The sequence below is a fragment of the Gavialis gangeticus genome, unplaced genomic scaffold (genome assembly GCF_001723915.1).
Source record: "Gavialis gangeticus isolate Ggan-Ray unplaced genomic scaffold, GavGan_comp1, whole genome shotgun sequence".
NCBI lineage: Eukaryota > Metazoa > Chordata > Crocodylia > Gavialidae > Gavialis > Gavialis gangeticus.
In genome coordinates, this window is record NW_017729018.1 from 1251406 (window position 1) to 1264795 (window position 13390).

General features: G+C 46.4%; 1 protein-coding gene and 1 long non-coding RNA gene across 3 annotated transcripts in view; one reads left to right on the top strand and one right to left on the bottom strand.

Annotated features, from left to right (window-relative positions):
- Nucleotides 1-2350, bottom strand: part of LOC109294741 — a 13474-nt gene extending 11124 nt beyond the window's left edge. Inside the window, exon 1 of the long non-coding RNA XR_002096610.1 lies at nucleotides 2338-2350. This is a non-coding gene — a long non-coding RNA (uncharacterized LOC109294741). The remainder of the gene's footprint in view (nucleotides 1-2337) is intronic.
- SPPL2B (signal peptide peptidase like 2B) overlaps nucleotides 1-13390 on the top strand; it is a 187508-nt gene that overhangs the window by 87234 nt on the left and 86884 nt on the right. For both annotated transcript variants that reach the window (XM_019513196.1, XM_019513195.1), the window contains exon 4: nucleotides 7920-8009. In XM_019513196.1, coding sequence (XP_019368741.1) covers nucleotides 7920-8009 — 90 coding nt within the window. The remainder of the gene's footprint in view (nucleotides 1-7919; nucleotides 8010-13390) is intronic.

Genomic DNA, 13390 nt, shown 5'->3' on the forward strand with positions numbered 1-13390 from the left:
GGGGGGGGGGGGGGGGGGCAACTCCCTACCACTGTATACACTCCCTGGGGGATGGGAGTCGCATGCCACCCAGATCTATGCAAGGGGCAGTTGTGGGTGTGGGCTTGGGCTCCCCGCCCCACTGCCTCTCTTTGGGGCATCTGCAGCTCAGCAGGCCAGGCAGGGAAGCTTGTGACTGCTGCAAGCCCTGTGCTGCCCTGGCAATGTGCCCTTTGTCCTCCCCAAAGTGGAGGCCCTGGGGGAGGGCAGCAAGGCAGGGAACCTGAACCTGCAGCAGGCAGCCCTCACCCACCCTGCCCCATGCACAGATCTGGGGGGTATGTGTGTGCCACCCCCCTCAGAGTGCATGCAGCGGTGGGGAGCTAGCCCCCTGCCCCCCCTGATGAGCCACCCTGTCCTGCTCCCCACTGGTGCCCTGTGGCTGCTTGTGGGCCCAAGCCCTACACACCGCCTGGCTGGGCAGCAGCCCCAGCCCCAACCCTAGTCCTGCCCAACTCCCTCTGTATGGGAGCCTCAGTTGTTTCTCCCTCCCCCCTGCCAGACTTGACTGCAGGAGCTGCTCTCTAGCCTGACTGGCAGCTATTTGCATGTAAGTACACTTGGCACCCCCTGTCTGAATGCCTCTTCCCTCTCCCCCTGGCTGGAGCTCTGCCAACCTGTACAGAGCTCTTTGCAAAAGAGCAAAATCCACATGTTTCTCTGTTAAAATGAAAAATCCATGTTTTTCTTTGGTAAAAGGGAAAATCCATTGTTTTTTCCATTTTTCCATGGGAAAAGGAAAACCTGGATCCTTGCAGATAACAGAACTAGGAGCAGTGGTCTCAAGTTGCAGCAAGGGAGGTTTAAGTTAGATACTAGGAGAAACTTTTTCACTGAGAGGGTAGTAAAGCACTGGAGAACAGGTTACCCCAAGAGGTTGTGGACTCTGCATCCTCGGAGGTTTTTAAGACCTAGCTAGTCAAAGCTTTGGCTGAGATGATCTCGGTGGGGATAGTCCTGCTTTGAGCAGGGGTTTGGACTAGGTGACCTTCTGAGGTCCCCTCTATCCCTATTTTTCTATGAATGAATGAATGAAGTAGGGGAGAATGGGGGCAAGCGGGGAGGGATAGGAGCCAGGCTGCTTGACCCCTTGTCTCATTAGTGCCTTCCCTACCACTTCCTCCACTGCTTTCCCTGCTGTAGTGGTGGGGTGAGGACAAATTTAAGATGACCCTCCTATATTTAGGATCTGTTCTTAGAAAATTATAACAAATTTATCAATTTCTTTATGTATAGAATCTAATTATCAGGGGGTTGTCTTGAAGTCTGAGTTGTTTTGGATTTGCCTAAATACAATATAGGTGAGGCCAGTGGGGAATCTGTTGTAGAAGCCTGGTGATTTGAAGCAAGACACAGAGGCTTGCAAGTAGGTATCAAACTGCAGAAACAGCATCTTTCGAGTGACAGCTGGCAAGCCCTTCTCATGAGAGACATCATGGAAAACTGTTTCTAACACTGCCAAGGTGCTGGCCAAGAGGATAGGACATCAGCAGGAATCTTGGTTTTCTCTGTTAAATCCAAAATGCTCTGATTTTAAAAAAAACAAAAAACAAAAACCAAACCAATCCCCAAATCCACTTTTTTCCATCATTAAAATGAAACGTCACTATCTATATAGATATCAGTCGAGCATGATGTTTTACTGATATATTTGCAATTTGGAAGTTTACCAATGTTTCAGTCATTATAATAGATTCATATAAAATTAATTCTAAATACCTATATATTTTGGCATTTTTTTTTTTTTTTTTTAAATCATGGAAAATCAGAGCTCCTCCTGCCCCCTCCACTCACCAGAATATGTTAGACAGCTGTGGCTGTCCCCTCCACTGGTTTTTGGCATTGAGCAGCCCTGATACACAGGTGCCCCTCACTTCTAAGCCATGACTTCCAGACAGAACTGGCCTCAGGGTGGGCAGCAAGGGCTACTGCCTAGGGCATCATGGCTGGTAGCAGAGGCATCCCAGCACCCCAGGACAGGGCCCCACCTCACGTTGGCCAGGAGCAGAGGAGACAGCAGCAAGCCTGGGGTGCTTCTCATTCCTGACCTGCAGCCCTGCTGTGGGGGTACAGCTGCCCACCACCCCCAGGTCCCAGGTGTGTATGTGTGTAGGGGGAGGCACCCAACCATAGATGACATGTTGGGGTGGGGGGTGGAGCACAGGGAGACATTTGCCTCCCTCCAGATTTCTACACCCAGTAGGGCACAGGATTGCAACCTGGCTGAACCAGCAGGAACTGCCTTCGCATCCTAAAGGGCAGAAACCAGTGTTGGAGCGTGGTGTGGGGCAGTGAGACTCATTGCTGCTGCTGCCACAAATCTGCACCAGCTGCACTGCCATGGTGAGGTGTCCCCTGCCCTCCACCACAGTGGGGAGGCACAAGCTGCCCCTATTGTGGTGGCAAGCAGGGGGCACCTTGCTTTGGCACCCATGGTAGCATAGTTGACGCAGGGCTTGCAGTGGCAACAGCAGCAATGAGTTTCACTGCCCTGGTCTGTCCTCCTGCACTAGCTATGGAAGTGGCTTCTGCCCAGTGCTGGTCTAGCCGGGCTGCAGCCCTGCTGTGGGTGCAGAAATCTGGAGAGACACTTTACCACCCTACCCTCCAACATGTCAGCTCTGGCACCTGACCCCTCCCCGTGAGTGTGCATAGCAGCAGGGAGCCACCCTAGCCAAGCTGCCTGTGGCTCCATCCCACTCCACAACTGGGCCACGCATTTCCACCTGGCCACCGCCCACTACCCTGGCTGGGCAGTGCCCCCAGCCACCAACCCCGCCCCACTCCCTCCCTCATTGTGTGGGCTCTGCATAAGCTGCTGCCTCAATCTCCTCACAGGTTGTGCCTGTTCCCACCTCCCACACATGGCCTATGCCGCCCCCTCCATTCCCAACTTGCCTAAAGGCAGCTATGGGAGCTGCTCTTCACCATGGTTGCTGGGGCTGTATTGCCAGCCGTGCGCATGTGTGTGCACGTGCGCATGCACATGGTGCTCCCTGCCTCTTATCACCTTCCTCCAGCCCCTTGTAGGCTGGAACTCTGACAGCCTGCAAGGGGAAACCTTCAGCTTCCTGCATTTTTCTCCTTTAAAGGGGAAAATTTGCATTTTTCTGCAGCAAATGGGAAACCCAGATCCCTGGGCATTGGTGTAAAACTGTATCAAAAAAGACAATGCATGTCTCGTTTAACAAGCTTGTCTTTTTTGGTTTTACAGTAAACCAAATGAATGCTGTTCAAAGCTTAAAAACAAAGTTCCTTTATTGAGGGGAATTAGGTTTGGGGTATTCCCTAGAATTGTGTGCACTTGGATGAAGAATGTGATTCAAGGTCATGGGGGGATGCTTAGATTATACTGTGTTTTTTCTCAGGTTTATACCATTTTCCTTCCTAAATCTTTCTGCTTGATATTGTTTGTAAGGATAGAAATGAGCACGGGTCTCTGGTGCTTACCATGCATGGAGTGTAGTGGGATTTATCTGATTATTAAATATACTCCGCTAGGGCCTCTGATATACCTTAAAGTAAAGGCACTATGGGATCTGATGCAGGACCCCAACAGTTGCACTTCTAGCCATGTCACATGTGCATGGCAGGAGGCACAATGTAGGATTCCACATTAGATCCCATTGTGCCTTATCACCAGTGCAGGGGGAGCTCAATCTTGATCAAGTAGCAAGCTTCTCTTCCTCCATTTCCCAGCTTGGAAGCTCTAGTCATCTAACCAGAGCTCCCAGCCATGGGAGCACATGGTGCATTTCCCCTAGCTAGGAGCCCCAGTTAGCTGAGTGGTGTTCCCAGCCTCTAGAACATATGGGAGTCTTGAAAGGGTTCCCTGTGCACCAGAAGCTGGACACTGTTCAATTAAATTGCTAGGAACCAATCACTAAGTTATTACACATTTTGTGCAATAACGTTGCGGCTTGTTCCTCATTTTATCACACCGTTAGTTGACTAACTATGTGGCCAGGTCACTATGTAGGATGTGATAAAACAGTTGATCTTGGTTTAACTGTAATATCCATCAGTGGCTTAGGTCTCGGGCTCCTTCACTGTTTGCTGCATCACCACTCAGATCAGTCTGTAGAAGTCCATATAGCTCCAGAAACCAGTTGTCCCTTTGATATCTTTCTGCCAGCTTTCTTCAAGGTGCTTGCCTCTGGGATGGGGGACAGTACTGTTATAGAAAACCACAGCAGAATATCATCTTGTTGGGTGACCAGGCTACAGATTCCTGTGTACGAATTTTGCAGCTTTTGTAACATGTAAACTTTGGATATTATTTGCCTTGGGTGTACTTTTCTGTATTTTCATTCTTTATGCATCATGCATTACAAACTCACAACCACTCTTTGAGAGGAGATTTTAATAATTTGTGTTTTATATTTCATTTAAAATCTAGCTTGGGTTCTCTGTTAGTGCTTTAAGTGTTACCCCGTTGGTGAGGGAAGGGAGATTTTTTGTGATAGTAATGAATAACAGAACTTTTGCTCTCCATTTTCTCTGTGTTGCTGTTCACTTTTTGCGAGGGGAGAATGTCTGTTTCCAGGACCCTATCACAAAATAGACTTGAAGGTTCTCTGGGATAAAGGTTGCAACATGACAGGGAAAGGGGTATCATTGTGACTGCTGTATTTTTTCACATACAAGATCAGCCAACAGGAGGGGTAGTACAGAGCAATGGTTCTCAACCTTTTTTGTACCAGGACCCGTTCATAAACGTCAATGGCCTGTCCCTACTTTGCCCTTCACCTGCTGCCCCCCATCCCCAGGTCCTACCTTCCCCAGTGTGTGGGACAGGGGTTGGGTGTGTGAGGTAGTGGGGTATATGTAGGGCATGGGGGGCCCCAAGCAGCCCCTTGCAGGCTGGAACTTTGCTAGACTCCAAGGGAAAAGTCACAGTTTCCAATGTTTTTCGCCTCTAAAGGAGAATCTATTTTTAAAGTTTGTTGATCCATTTTTAACGTTTGTTTGTGGCCCTTTCATATATTCTTGTGACCTACTTATGGGTCACGACCCACAGGTTGAGAAGCACTGGTATAGAGGAAGTACAGTGCAATCCTGCTCGTTAGTTTTCTTTCCCTCCTAGCTCATTGGCTTCCTTTGCAGGTGGGAGTGGGGGAAGGGAGGAGGGGGTTGAGAGGTCAGTGGGAGGGGATGACCTCCTTATGCATAGTCAAAAAAAGAAAAGGCTTCTTAAATGAAATGTAAGCCCCACAACAACAATGACTACGTGTAGGCTGAAAGCTGGGAGGTATAAACGGCAATCAGAACTCGTAGTAGAGAGATCTTTTATTAGACCAATGAGATTTTTTCAAAAAAAAAATTCTTTAATTGCAAGCTTTCGGGCACAAACACCCTTCATCAGGCATTGGAGAAAGGATTGTAAAAGTTCTCCTGGATGGAAAACTTGCTGGGCAGTCAGTTCAGAAGGCTCCTCTGGGCAGACTGCCCAGAGGAGTTTTCCATCTGTTGACTCCTCTGTGAAATCCTATGACATATGAACTTTCTTTTCTACCCAGGAGAACTTTTACAATCTTTTCTCCAATGACTGATGAAGGGTGTTTGTGTCCGAAAGCTTGCAATTAAAGACACTTATTTGCAAAAATCTTGTTGGTCTAATAAAAATTATCATGTCTACTATGAGTCCTGATTGCCTTTTCCTCTAAATCAGTACAGTTACAACCTGGATAACTGACACACAGAAGGTATAAATGGTTTTTGAAACTCCACAAACTCTGAATGTCCCAAAGCAAACTCTGAATGTCCCAAAGCAAAGAAAGGTATCGGTTAAATTTGTCTCTAGTGCCATAAAGAAGCTGAAAGCTGTAAGATGCTAACAGGTTTTACCCATGCCCACTTCGAATGCCTTCAAACAGTGTTCCAGAAAAATTTCCTTTGAAAGCTCCACAATACTGACCACAGTAGCAGCCATGGAGGTCTGGCAAGTTCTCATTTTCAGGATCACCAGTAGTGACCATAAAAAGGTGAAGACTAGTTTTGAAGGGTGAACCAGGTGAAGACTAGTTGTGACCTCACCCCCCCCCCAATCTATAACTACTCTCAGACATGGGGCCTGAATGTTTTCACTTGCAGCTCCCCTAAGTAGAAATGTTTACTGGCAGTGGACTTGCACACTGCACACCTTGTCAGTGCCATTTTGACACAGAATGGTAAGATGAGCAAACTCATTTCCCCCCACCCCTGGCTGGGAATGCCTGCCAACAAGGGTTGCCATCACCTTGGACACACAGGGGGTGCAAGCAGTGTTTGGAGATGGGTGGAGAACTGGGTGGCATTTTAGAGAAGATGCTGTAGCTTTGATAAATTGCCATTCATCAGTAGATTCTGTAGCTGGGCACGCAGGATTCATAAAAAATTAGGGTTGGAAGGGACCTCAGAATCATTTCCCTTGACCTGCTGGCAACACACCTGCCAATGCAGCCCAGTATGATGTTAGCCGTCTTTGTAACAAGGGCACACTGCTGGCTCTTATTTAGCTTATTGTCCACTGTAGCCCTCAGGGCCTTTTTTGCAGAGCTTTTGCCCAGCCAGCCAGCCCCCAGCCTGTACCGGTTCATGGCATTGTTCCATCCTAAGTGCAGGACTTTGCACTTGTCCTTGTTGAACCTCATGAGATTCCTTTTTGCCCAATCCTCCAATTTGTCTAGGTCACTCTGAACCCTAACCTTACCCTTCAGTGTATCTACTACTCCCCCCAGCTTGGTGTCATCTGTAGACTTGTTGAGGGTGCACTCTATGCCATCTTCCAGGTCACTGATGAAGATATTGAACAAAATTGGACCCAGGACCAATTCCTGGGACACTCCACTTGATACTGGCTGCCAACTAGACATCGAGCCATTGATTACTACACTCTGAGCCTGATGGTTCAACCTCTCCCCTTCACTCAGGCCATGATGCTGAGAGAATGCAGGCTTGGATCTTCCAAACCTTTCATTCTGGGACTCTGGTTGGGCCTGTTTAAGAGCCTATTCTGGGGCTGATTATGGTTCTCCTCCTCTTCTTTCCCCCATTGCCCTTCTCAGATTGCCTAGGATCTGCCCCTGAGGCAGCAACAAAGCACAGCTTGATAGAGGTGTTTCAGGTCAGGATCTGCGATAGTTCTTTTATAGTAAGATCATGTTGTCCACCTGGTGCCTGAAAACTGATTAGTATCCTGCTCCCTCTTGTATTGGGACTTTAGAACCTTGGCCTTTGTCACTCACTAAACATCAGATGGCAACCTGCAGATTCCTTGGTTTCCCTCTCCCCTGCAATGGAGAAGAAATTAAGAACTGAGTGAATCTGTTTGGAAAAGCCAAATTGGAAGGATAGTGGTCCCCCACCAAATGGCAACAGCTTACTTGCAAACCTGATTTATAAAAGACAGGTCACATCTATTGTGCTCATGATCCCAGAGCAGTAGAATTGTGATTGGGACCTGGAGAGGCTGCCTCATGGGGGAAACTAAGCACTGTGTTAATGTGGAGCTAATTAATCCTGTTGGGGTAGAAGGCAGATGTAACCTGAAATAAGTTGTTGTTTTCCATATCAGAGTTATCCATGATTTATCCGGGTTGTTTTTGATACAAAGAGGTCTAAATGATGCTGTAATATCACTGTGCATCATCTATCCACTCAATTTTATTATGCTTTTAAGCCTCAGCATGTAATAAGTGTTATGTCTGCTGACCCCCCCCTCCCCCTTAATTAATGTGCTCAGTTATTTTTTCCTTTTAGTAATAATGCCAGAAGATTGTTATGTCTTGTTATTTTCAGAATCTCTTCCAAATGTTGGAAATGCAGCTCAAGTCTTTAATCCTCTGTTAAAAAAATCCAGTTAGAGATTCTGTTCTTACCCAGTTGTTTCTGACTTTCAGGTTCCTCCAGGAGGTAATCGGAGTCAGTATGAAGAGATTGATATTCCTGTGGCCCTTCTCAGCTACAATGACATGTTAGATATTGGCAAGGTAAATTCACCATAGAACATTTTCTATAATAGTACAGCGGTGTGTTTGCAATGCATCTCGGAAGTAGATGTTGAAATAATTGCTTTTCTGAAGAAGTGAATTTTAGAGTTGAGCATCCACCAAAATGCAGTTTCCAGGAGAAGGGACAATTCTTTATCTTCAGTATGAAGTCCAGTTGGCACTGAGATAATGTGATTCAAAATGCCATGGTATTTAACATAAACATGTATAAGTACATGTAGCACTTTTCTGCTAAATATTTTTAGTAAGACTTGAGTCTGCAAATTCTTCAATAAAAGTGAGTTAAACAGACCTCAGGGTATCTTTGAGTCACATGTCTTGTCAACTGGGGAAAAAAAATACTTTTCTACATATTGGCAGACAGGTTCTCTGTCTTTTCTGTCTTGAATAAATGGAGAACATAGAGCTAGAAAAGATCTCTTGGATGATCCTGACAGCCCCTCTCACAAACAGCACATCAGATTCTTCTTTTCATAAACTGGTGGTCAGGCTTTCTTTAGAAGTGGAACACCATTGCAGAATGCTACTGTCCTTTATGGTTAGGAATCTTCTCATTTCTAGCCTAAATTAATTCATGGTCAGTTTTATACCCATGTTTCTTATGCCACCTTTCTCTCCAGCTTAAAAAGCTCTTCTCTTCTGCTCCTGAGTGTTTACCCTCCTGAATATATTTATGGACAGCATTCATATCCACCTTCAGCCTTTGTGTTGCCGGACTAGACTAACCATGCTGTTCTAATATCCTCTGACTCTCCATTTCCCCAGTCATTCTGAGAATCCTCTTCTACATCTGTTTACTTTTAATTCATTTTTCTTGAATTTGAGGGACTGGAATTGCATACAGTATTATTCCAGCTGAGATTATATCAGTTCTTTCTACAATGTTATGAATACCTCCCTGTTTCTACTAGAAATACTTTGCCTGATACACCCTAGGATTGTATTTGCTCATTTCACAGCTGCATCACATTGATTGATTTATAGTGCTATTATATTTGACGTATATATCCAGGTCTCTACTTCATGCCTTTCCATTATGTGATCTCCAAACTTCGTTTGTTTGTGCCACCCTTGCCAACAAAGGCTCAGGATAGCTCAAAGTAATAAAATAATTTATCAAACAAAAGACAGACGAGAACAGAATAATATATAAAAGCAAGTAGAATATTAAAAATATAAAACATTCCCCTCCCTCCCCCCAGTATTCCAGTTTAATCTTGCTTGCTAATTGCCTACCAAGATAGGGAAAGTCTTATAGCATTTTGAAAAGATTTCTGTGCTTGGGCTCTAGAGAGCCTGAAGGTGGGGTGTGTCTTCTAAGGCTGAGGAACAACTATTGAGAATGCCCTCCCATGTGTTTTTGCCACCCCAACTTGTTTCATTGATGGTGCTTGCCAGAGATTGCTCTTGGTTGACCATAGGGATTGCAATAGGGCATAAGGAAACAGGTCCTTATAGGTTAAAACCTTGCTGTGCATCTGGAAAACTGTTGGAAGTCAGTACAGACTCAGGAATACTGGAGATATGTGCTCCTGGGGACCGTTCCTGTCAGAAGATGTGGTAATGTGTTCTGCATCAGTTGCAGCTTCTAAAGGGTCTTCAAGGGAAGAGAGTATTGCAGTAGACTAGCAATGAGGTTATGAAGGCATTGATAATGGTGGCCAGATCCAAATTTGTAAGAAAGGGTTATGGCCTTCTCAGCAGACAGAGTTAGTGAAAGGTACAAGTGGAGGCTGAACCCCATCAATATAGGTGTCCCAGTCTCCCCAAGTCAGGTTTTCTGCCCACTGTAATCTGTCTGGTTTCAGCTTCAACTGGTTCACCCACTTCCAATCCCCAGATGTGCTGGGAAAAGGCTGAGACTTGTGAGGTCCAGATCAGATGAGAGAGAGCTGGGTGTGTTACTAGCATACTAATGACAACTCACCCCAGGCCTCTGCACAATCTCATCCAGCAGCCTGAGATGCATGTTGAACAGGAGTGGCAGCAAGATGAAGTCCTGGGGGATCTTCCAGAGAAGGTTGTGGGGGGACAATGAGCACTTGCCTATCACCACCTTCTGAGACCTCCCTTCCAGGAAAGAGTGAAACCAGTTTAGATGGGTCTCATGTATACCTGCCAGGTCAGGTAATTGCTTTTATCTGCACCTCATGATATATTGCAGGAGTTCCCAACCCCCAGGCCACAGCCCAGCATCAGTCCGCAGGAGGGCTGGCTGGCTGCCGGGCCAGAAGTGACCGCAGACTGGCAAACTGCAGACTGGAAGTGACCAGTATACTGTGGACCGGCAGCCAACCTTTTTTTACATTGAGTATAAAAAAGGGTTGGCTACCTGCCCACAGTATGCCGGTAACTGGTGGTCCACAGCTTGCCGGTCCGCGGTCACTTCCAGTCCCTGGCTTGCCAGTCCTCAGCCTAAAAAGGTTGGGAACCCCTAATATATTGTTCTAAAGGCTGCTGATAGATCAAGTAAGATCAGCAGAACACAGTTTCCCCTGACACTCTCCAAATGAAGATTGTCGACCAAGGCCAAAAGTGCAATTTCCACGCTGTATCAAGGTTGAAAGCCAGACTGGATCCAGGAATCCAATAGCATCCAGGAATCCAATAGCATCCAGATATACCTGTTAAGAAACCATCCATTCAGTGACCTTCCCTAAAAAATGGAAGTTGGCAGTGGGTAATAACTAGCATCATATGACAGTTTCTTGAGAGTCAGCCAGGCAGTCACAAACTTAACATCTGGCACTCCCCTCCTAGGTTCTGGAGGGGGTTGACAACCTCTGTCAGCAATGGTCCCAGGCTCCCTTGGCTAGCTTTTATAAGTCAGGTTGGGCGCAGGTCCAATTGACAACTGGTTACCCCCTCTCCTATTCTGCCCCTCGACCCAAGCAAATCCTCTGCATCAGTGGACAGCAGCAATTGCAACTGATCCATATACACGTGACAAGACTGAGCTTTCCACAACTAGGGATGTAATTACCGATCTTAAAAGTAATCCATTTAACCTGTTGTAATTACAATGGTTAAACGATTAATCGGTATGACACCCCCCTTGCTTGGCTCTTGTGACACTGCTTCAGCCTGGCCTGCATAGCTGTCCTGCTCAGCCTAGGACCAGCTGGGCACTTCCAGCCCCCTGAGTTGTGGCAGAGACTCAGTGGCTCCCTGGAGCCCTGGTTCCTCAGGGCCACACCTCATGATGAGCCAGGTGGGCTGGCGGGGCACACCATGGAGCTGAGCCACAGGCCCAGGGGAGCTGCCCTGCGCTCCCTTACCTCCATCTTGCTCCTATCAGGCCCTGCCGCCTCTGCAGGTCTGGCTAGTGGGTGTGTGTTGGTGCCACCGGGTGCTGCAGTGGCAATTGCAGCAACTGAAGGTACTGCATCTTGCTGCCCAGAGAGGGAGCTGAGATGCCTTTTAGACAGCAAAGTAGGGGGAAAAGGGGGACTCGTACCTAGTAGTTAGGCTCTGTGGACCAGGCCCAGTATAGCCATTTGCTGCCTCCCAGCTGCCTCTTGCAAGCAGGCTGGGCTCTGTGGTGGATAGCAGGTGCCTGCCCAGAGCCTGGGTTGCTTGTGGCAGGTGGCTTGGTGGCTACACCAGGGGCTGCAGAGCCTAGCTACAGGTACTAGCCTCCCTCCCTCCCTCTTCCCCTCAATACTCTCTTCCCTCCTGCCTGCCTTGCTGCCTTCTGGTCTCTGCTGGGGCACTGTGCAGCTTCTCTTCATTGCTAGATTGTAACCCACCCTGTGCAAAACGATAACTGGTAAGCTAACTTGTTCTCACTGGGCTTATCAGCTAAACAGTTGTTTAGCTGTTCACATCCCAGCCCTCAACCCTGAATTCTGACTCTGCAGCAAAAGTGCTGTGCTGGATATGGGCAATTTTGTCTGCAAAGTAGGGAGCAAACTCATTGCAGTGGACTGTAGAAGACTCGGTTTCTAGGTGAAGACCATTTGGATTAACCAGGCCGTGTGCCATGCAGATCAGTTCCATTGGACAGCATTTTGCAGATGCAATGATACTGGAAAAGAAAAGCTTCTTCAACCATGCCACTGCCACTGTCCCTGCTGTTGCTATGGCCGTCCATTATGAAGGATCCATCCCACAAGTTCAGGCTTATAGCAGAAATTCTTATTGATATCCAAGTGCATGACCTTACATTTTATACTGTTGAGTTTCATCCTGTTTCTTTTACTCCAGTCTTCAAGGTCATCCATTTTGTTTTGTATAGTGTCCTGGACTTCCTCTGTATTAACAATGCCTCTTGCTTTGTCATCAGTAAAATACTTCTTTGCCCAAGTTCTTAATTAATATTAATCAAGGTCAGCCTCAAGACCAGTCCTTAAGAATTCTACTAGTAATCTCCTTCCAAGTGATACTTCCCCTTTCATCACTGGCCATTGCTGTGGGGTTTTTGTAGCTAGTTCCTTTCATACCTTACAGTTTCTGTGCTTGTCTCCATCTTTGCTAGTTTTATTAATGTCTAACTGCTTGACTCTTGACATTCTCAACCAGACCATTTTTCTAATGTATCAAATCAAGCTAGGAGCATTTGTGGTAAAGTGGGAAGTCTATCAAAAGTTTGTTGTCTTTGAGGGGAGCATGTCAAGTTTTCCAAATAATCTAATAATATTATAATATAACTAGATTTCGGGCTGCTTTTTTGAGAATCTCTTTTTTGGGAGGGGTGAAAAGAGGGTCTACTTGAAACGGTAAAGGTGTAAGGGGCAGATTTTCAAAAGTACCAACATTGGTCTAGCTACTTCTATTGAAAACAACTGAGTCGGTGAGCTGTTTTGAAAATCCCAACAAATTATTTGAGAGGAGGTGAGTCACATTGTTAAAGTATGTCCTTCAGACACTGAAATTGTGAACAGCTAATATCAATATCAGTCTGAAGTCTAAAGAACAGATCCAAAAACAGGATTGAGGCACTTACATGTTAGGCATTAACAGAATACAGAATCCTGTATGAGAAGCTTAGGCTTCCTGTAGTACACAGGGAGAGTTGGGTGCCTCATAGTGATGAGGGACAGATGTTGAGCAGGGAGCCTCTGAGAACTAGCTAACAAGAATTGTGAAGTACAGAGAGGTATATAAAATCCCAATCTGCAGAAGTTAGGCAGGCATCTTTCTCAGGACTGCAGTCAGACACCTCTGTCCATATGGGATCAAAAGCTAAAATTGTCTCCCAGTATAAGTATCTACAGCTATTCTGCAGATACCGTACAGAGGTTTTTTTGTCTTTTAAAGCAAAGGGGGAGAGAGGATGGAGGCAGACACACTGCTCACCTTTTTTGGATTGCAGTTCTAAACTTACATGGATTTAGATGTAGTTTTAGGCATGTATGTTC